Raw genomic sequence first — 7,500 nt, forward strand, 5'->3', positions numbered from 1 at the left:
GGCTGCCGAAGACGGGTCGCCGCCCCGGCTGTCTGGCTGCCAAAGACGGGTCGCCGCCGCCTCCTTCTGGCTGCCGAAGACGGGTCGCCGCCCCCTCTGTCTGGCTGCCGATGATATGTCGACGCCCCCTCTTTCTGGCTGCCGAAGACGGGTCGCCGCCCCCTCTGTCTGGCTGCCGAAGACGGGTCACCGCCCCCTAAGTCTGGTTGCCAAAGACGGGTCGCCGCCGCCTCCTTCTGGTTGCCGAAGACGGGTCGCCGCCCCCTCTGTCTGGCTGCCGATGATATGTCGACGCCCCCTCTTTCTGGCTGCCGAAGACGGGTCGCCGCCCCCTCTGTCTGGCTGCCGAAGACGGGTCACCGCCCCCTAAGTCTGGCTGCCGAAGACGGGTCGCCGCCCACTCTTTCTGGCTGCCAATGACGGGTCGCCGCCCCCTCTGTCTGGCTGCCGAAGACGGGTCACCGCCCCCTAAGTCTGGCTGCCGAAGACGGGTCGCCGCCCACTCTCTCTGGCTGCCAATGACGGGTCGCCGCCCCCTCTGTCTGGCTGCCGAAGACGGGTCGTCGCCCCCTTTCTCTGGCTGCCGAATACGGGTCACCGATCCCTCCTTCTGGCTGCCGAAGACGGGTTGTCACCCCCTCTGTCTGGCTGCCGAAGACAGGTATTCACCCCCACCGATCCCTCCTTCTGGCTACTGAAGACGGGTCGCCGCCTCCTCTTTCTGGCTGCCGAACACGGGTCGCCGCCCTCTCTGTCTGGTTGCCGAAGACGGGTCGATGCCCCCGCTTTCTAGTCGCCGAAGACGGGTCTCCGCCCCCTATGTCTAGCTGCCGATATCGGGTCACCGCCCCATCTGTCTTGCTGCCGAAGATGGGTCGCCGCCCCCTCCTTCTGGCTGCCGAAAACGGTTTACCGCCCCCTCCGTCTGGCTGCCGAAGACGGGTCGCCGCCCTATCTGTCTGGCTGCCGAAGACGGGTTGCCGCTCCTCCTTCTGGCTGCCGAAGACGGGTCGCCGCCCCCTTCTTCTGGCTGCCGAAGACGGGTCGTCGCCCCCTCTGTCTGGCTGCCGAAGACGGGTCGCCGCCCCCTCTGTGTGGCTGCCGAAGACGGGTCGCCGCCCCCTATGTCTGGCTGCCGAAGACGGGTCGCCGCCCTCTTTTTCACACGGGCAAACCAGGTTTGAAAAACGGTTTGTCAAACATGTTTAAAAAACGTTCACACGGTCAAACCAGGTCTGACAGATAGTTTGTCAAACGGGTTTGAAAATTCATTCACACGGGCAAACTAGGTTTGGCAAGCGGCTTGTCAAACGTGTTTGAAAATGCATTCACACGGTCAAACCAGGTTTGAAAAACGGTTTGTCAAACGTGTTTGAAAACACATTCACACGGGCAAACCAGGTTTGAAAAACGGTTTGTCAAACGTGTATGAAAAACCGATCTCACAGTCAAACCAGGTTTGACAAACGGCTTGTCAAACGTTTTTGAAAATACATTCACATGAGCAAAAAGGTTTGTCAAACGTGTTTGCAAGACCGTTCACAAGATCAAACCAGGTTTGACAAATGGTTTGTCAAACGTGTTTGAAAACACATTCACACGGGTAAACCAGGTTTGGCAAGTGGTTTGTCAAACGTGTTTGAAAATGCATTCACACGGTCAAACCAGGTTTGAAAAACGGTTTGTCAAACGTGTTTGAAAACACATTCACACGGATGAAAATCGACGGCATTTTTGCCCTATTTGAAGGAGAACATCGACGGCATTTTTGCTTAGTGTGAAGATGGAAATCAACGGCAGTTTTGCCTAGTGTGAAGGAGGAAATCGACGGTATTTTTGCCTAGTGTGAAGATGAAAACCGACGGTATTTTTGTCCTGTGTGAAGGAGAAAATCGACGGTATTTTTGCTTAGTATGAAGATGGAAATCGACGGCAGTTTTGCCTAGTGTGAAGATGGAAATCGATGGCAGTTCTGCCAAGTATGAAGGAGGAAATCGACGGCATTTTTGCCTAGTGTGAAGATGAGAATCGACGGCATTTTTGTACGGTATGAAAGAAAATCGACGGTATTTTCGCTTAGTGTTAAGATGAAAATCGACGGCAATTTTGCCTAGTGTGAAGATGGAAATCGATGGCAGTTTTGCCTAGTGTGAAAGAGGAAATCGACGTTATTTTTGCCTAGAGTGAAGATGAAAATCGACTGCATTTTTTGTCCTGTGTGAAGGAGAAAATAGACGGTATTTTTATTTAGCGTGGAAATGAAAATCGACGGCAGTTTTGCCCTGTTTGAAGGAGAAAATCGACGGTATTTTTGCCTAGCGTGAAGGAGGAAATCGACGGTATTTTTGCCTAGTGTGAAGATGAAAATCGACGGCCTTTTTGCCCTGTGAAGGAGAAAATCGACGGCATTTTTGCTTGGTGTGAAGAATGAATCGACGACAGTTTTGCCTTGTGTAAAGATGAAAATTGACGGTATTTTTGGCTAGTTGTGTAGATGGCAATCGACGGTATTTTTTGCCCTGTGTGAAGGAGGAAATCGACGGCATTTGTGCCTTGTGTGAAGATGGAAATCGACGGTATTTTGGCCAAATGTGAAGATGGAAATCGACGGTGTTTTTGCCTAGTTTAAGACGACGTGAAAGGGAAATCCAGATGTCATGGTATCAATGGGCGAAATTTTCAGGTCAGCACGTGGCCTTACGTAACACTGAACGAAACATTCTGAGAAAGCCGTGCAGAGAAAAATGTTTTAAGAATATAGAAAAGACGATCAATTTTGACAATTGTGTTCTTATTAAAACTGAGCGAAACATTCTGAGAAAATCCTTAAATACATGTAGAGAGAAACGTTAAAAGACGATGAATTTTGACAATTGTGTTGAACGAAACATTCTGAGAATTTTTTTAAACACGTGGAGAGAAAGATGTTTTAAAAATACTATAGAAAATATGATGGATTTTGATGCGACGTGACGTCATAACGTCGGCATCAGAGCGCGGGAAGATTTTTCGGTACTTGTGTATGGTCATCGCGCGTAGGCAACTTTTTCCTTGACTTTTGGCGATGAAAACATATTTCTGTATTTTGAGGACCAAAATCTCGATGGAGATAATCAGGAAACTTAAAATGTATATATACAAAAATAGCGTTTTCTATCGACGTCATGAAAATAATGACGGCAATGGAGCGCGGTGCATTGTGGGATTAATGACGTCTTTCCTAATGTGAGAATCTAGAAATTAGTGTTTTTGTCATCCATGCATGAGCACAGTTGTATGATTAAGCAGTTGTTACACATAGATTATATTTCTGACAACAACATATTTCCACCAAAATGTAAATATTTCTTGTCCAAACTCACCCTTTTTGGCGCATTTCATTTACTGCAAAGTATCTACATCAAATACAATGTCTTCATTTTATTCCTTCTTCCTTAAAGAACCTAATTTTGCAAATTAATCGACAAAAGTAATTATAAAGATACCAAGTATCAAGATGATGTAATGTTAATCATCAAAATTCGCAAACACAATAGCAAATGTACTCGTACCTCCAACCTCCATTTGAATAACGACAATATGACTTCCGTTGCAGACATCTAGACGTCTCTAAGGACTTATTCAACAGCATATGACGGAAAGATCATTTGTTGTTTGGAGATTTGAAAATTTAAAATTTGTAACCATATATCAAAAGCCCACGAATCAAAATGCCATTGTCAATATTATCCCATTGTTCATAATCCCACACATAATGTTGATAGTATTAATAAACACTGTATATTAAAGTATGATTACATTTAATAAATTTATCAATGGATATAGGCCTAGGTTAATTGGTGTGGGATTTTTACCAATGGGATTATGACCTTATTGGACTCTGTCATGGATTCGACACAGGCAAGGTCATCATATCAAGACAACAGGTCAGGACTCGCAGTAATGGATTTAAACTGGACAAATTTAGATTAAACTGTTTTAAGAAACGGTTAGACAACTTTATGCATGGGGATGACAGGTTTTAATGGGCATGGAACTGCCTAGTGTAGGCCACATGGTCTCTTGCAATCTCCTTCGTTCTTATATTCTTATCCCACTGGGTGCCGACGACCGTTGAGAGTTCGTTCGAGTCAAAAACGACGTTGGTTACAAAATTCAAATATTCAAATATTCCGTTACATCTAGCAAAGATGAAGGATGAACTAAGAGATTGTGTAAATCTAGATACGGATGTTAGACATAATGTTGAATTGTGCTTGGGATGTCTAGGTTTCTGTAATAAGCGAAGTCATATTCTAGTTACATTCTAATGGAGGTTGGAGGTTGGAGGTAGGAGGATGTCGGAGGAATAATAGCCCAGTGTGATTGATTACCCTCATGGAGGTCAGCCATACTGGATTTGCAAGCCTGCACCTAGATGCTACGCAAGTTTGACGACAATTATTAAAAGATCAGACTATTTGTAACGAAAATTCCCTTAACGATAAGAAATATAAAATAATGAAAATAATTATATATATTTCGGGATCCGGCGAATTCACCGACAACAATTCATCGATACACACAATTCATCGAAAGACAAAAATATTCTAGTCTGAAATATATAACTAGGTTGTGTTTTCATCCTTGATTTAGCATACTTTTACCTCTGATAATGAAATAATTACTTTCATACCCTTTATTTAGGATGAAGAATTTCTTTTCGCAGTATTTATCAAGAATAGTTAAAATTCTTTACTGACAGAACTATTGAAAATGACAAATCAGTTTCAGCTAAACTTAGAACTATAAATTGGTTTACTTAAAACTATAAAGCTAGGTCATGGGCTATTGCCCGCAAATAATTAATCAACGACGTTGCTGTATGAAGGATATCTTTCTACAATGGTTTTTTTTTCATCCGTTCAGAGGAGTCACGATGAAGTACCTGCCAAGTATTGATCGATTTTCACTTCATTATAGTTTTGTTCCTTGATTTAGCACACTTTACCTTTGATAATGAAATAGTTACTGTCATAGCCTTTATTTAGGATACTACAAAAACCAAGGTAGGATTTCTCTTCTTCCACCCTTTCACCAATCAGATTATTAGTTTCAAGTCTATCCATCATTCTATCTATCTATCTGAATGAATCACAATGGCAAAAGCCGACAAGACTGTGAGAATAAACACCTTGTGAGATCGAAACCTTTATTAGTACTACGTTTCGCTTGTTACAGCTTTTTCAAGTACAGACATGACACACACTCTGAGCACATATACCTATGACTACACCTTTTTTAATACTATCCCACCATGACCTCAGTATTAAAAAAGGTGTAGTCATAGGTTTCTACCTCAGAGCTCTCAGAATATGTAGCCCTGAATTCTTAGAGGACGAGTTTAGGCACATAAAGGAGGTTTTTCATAAATTAAAATATCCAGAGTGCATCATCCACCAGTGTAAGAAAAAGGCACTCAAAATAATGGAAGGGCGGGAACCAACAAAAGATCCAGCTAGGAGGCTTATCCTTCCAGCCAGCAGCGTCACCGCCACCCTCACCCGGACACTTGGGCGTTGCAACATTCAGGTAGTGGGCCAGTCCAGCAGAACCATCAAAGAGCTTTCAAGAAGGAGTGACAGCCAGGACGAGATGTGGGGAAAAAACGCTGGTGTCTACCGCATACCCTGTGCTGGATGTGATAAAGTATACATCGGCGAGACTTCCCGTGACCTGAAGACCCGGATCCGGGAGCATCGCTACGATTCCCGGAACAACATCACCACCAACGCCTGTGTTATCCACCGGAACACCAACGACCACCTGATGGATTGGGATAACGCAGAACTTCTGTTTAGTGAACCAGACAGGATGAGGAGAAAATGCCTCGAAGCGGCCGCCATTCAAAGCTTCAAAACCATTGAGCAGAACAGAGGCATGTTTAACATCGCCCCTCCTATAATCCATCTGTTACCCGCATTAAATAAATGTATGAAATGTCCCCCTTAGTCCACTTCAACAAACTGTCCGAAATGTCCTCCTTTGTCTCCACCAAGTCCCACCCGTCCCCCTCCTCCCCCTCCACCTACCACCCACCCCTCCCTGACAACCTCTCCCAGTTCCTTCCCTGTTGGCTTATATGTGCTCAGAGTGTGTGTCATGTCTGTACTTGAAAAAGCTGTAACAAGCGAAACGTAGTACTAATAAAGGTTTCGATCTCACAAGGTGTTTCTTCTCATCTATCTATCTATCTGAAAAAACACTGCCTTAATTGTTATTGAATCCAAATTCAAACGTCCGATCTGAATGGACTTGAAAAAAAATCAAATCCAAAAGGAAGTGAACGAAGACTAAGATTTTGGACCAAGACTCACTAGAAATAGCAGGAGTATGATTTTATTCCAATTTATACGTGATATGAAGAAGTTTTTGCAAAGAATGTGTTTAAAACTGGGATAATTTAGTTGCAAAGTACATTATTTTTTCTTTTTGCAGATAAAGAAAATTTATTGAAAAGTTTTATTTTGTTAAAAAAGAAACACACACACACACACAATGTTCGCCAACGCAGGACCGACCTTCTAACGCCTCCCCTCCTCCCCTTCAACTCCTCAATATCTTTAATTAAGGACGCAGGAGGCGACTCGCCAAGTTAACTCGTTACAGCTTCCGGACCGACCCAGCAAAGGATGGAAGGAGGGAGGGAGGGAGCGAGGGAGGGCGCAGGGATTTTGGGAAGAAAGGTGGACGCACCTCTGTGGAAGGTTGTTCCTGCGGGAAGGAAGAAAGGAAGGAAAGGAGGAATGAAGGCGTTTGTTGGTTCGTTAGGTTGGATCATCGAGCGAGGAGGAGGAGGAGGAGGCTGCTCCTGTATATAATTCGAGAGCAGTTGTGAAAGCCATTTCTTTCACGGGGGGCGGACCTGTCGTCGTCGTCTGCATTGTTCCAGTAATAAGGAGAAAGGGAAGAATAGAGAGAAGAGAAAGGGAAGTACGTGAAAGAAGGCAGGGGGAGAGATGAAACATTAGAAGGAAAGTGTAGTAGGTTCATATGAGGGGAAGGAAGGAAGGAGGGAGGAGAGTTTACCAATAACACAAGGTGTGTTCTATAGAGGATGAACCGGCGACAGAGTCGGCAAGTTCGTTCAGTTTAATTGGTACTTCCCTCACAAAAGAAGGAAGGTCTGAACTATCCAAAAAATCCGGACTGTGTTTACTTACTGGAAGCGCTCTCGAAGAAGGAGAGGCTGCGGTGGCGGAGTGAGTACCTGGCTGGCCGACTAAATGTTGGGAGTCTTATGTAGACTTTCCCATTCAGGAGAAAGTCTACGCAAGATTCCCAACAATCTCAAGCTAAATTCCGACTTCTTTATGCTTCTTTTTAATCAGGAGGCAATATCAAAGGATGTTACGTCAAAGTAGAACAACGTCGGGAAGAAACCCGGAGGTAAGGTCTTAAAAGAAGTCCTCTTCTTCTCCCGAAAAAAAAGATAGTTGATCGACCACGAGTTACCCACTG

General features: G+C 44.5%; 2 protein-coding genes and 1 pseudogene across 2 annotated transcripts in view; 1 reads left to right on the forward strand and 2 right to left on the reverse strand.

The window, feature by feature from the left end:
• LOC143030255 (uncharacterized) overlaps positions 1-4,392 on the reverse strand; it is a 27,304-nt gene extending 22,912 nt beyond the window's left edge. The window contains exon 1 of the mRNA XM_076193414.1: positions 4,374-4,392. Within this exon, the coding sequence (XP_076049529.1) occupies positions 4,374-4,392 (19 nt within the window). The remainder of the gene's footprint in view (positions 1-4,373) is intronic.
• The window catches only part of LOC143031050 (BTB/POZ domain-containing protein 6-B-like), a 554,488-nt gene that overhangs the window by 392,222 nt on the left and 154,766 nt on the right, over positions 1-7,500 (reverse strand). The window lies entirely within an intron of this gene.
• LOC143030256 (uncharacterized) overlaps positions 4,919-7,500 on the forward strand; it is a 25,484-nt pseudogene continuing 22,902 nt past the window's right edge.

Source organism: Oratosquilla oratoria, chromosome 12 (assembly GCF_046742065.1).
Source record: "Oratosquilla oratoria isolate Oo_2021 chromosome 12, ASM4674206v1, whole genome shotgun sequence".
NCBI classification, from domain to species: Eukaryota; Metazoa; Arthropoda; class Malacostraca; order Stomatopoda; family Squillidae; genus Oratosquilla; species Oratosquilla oratoria.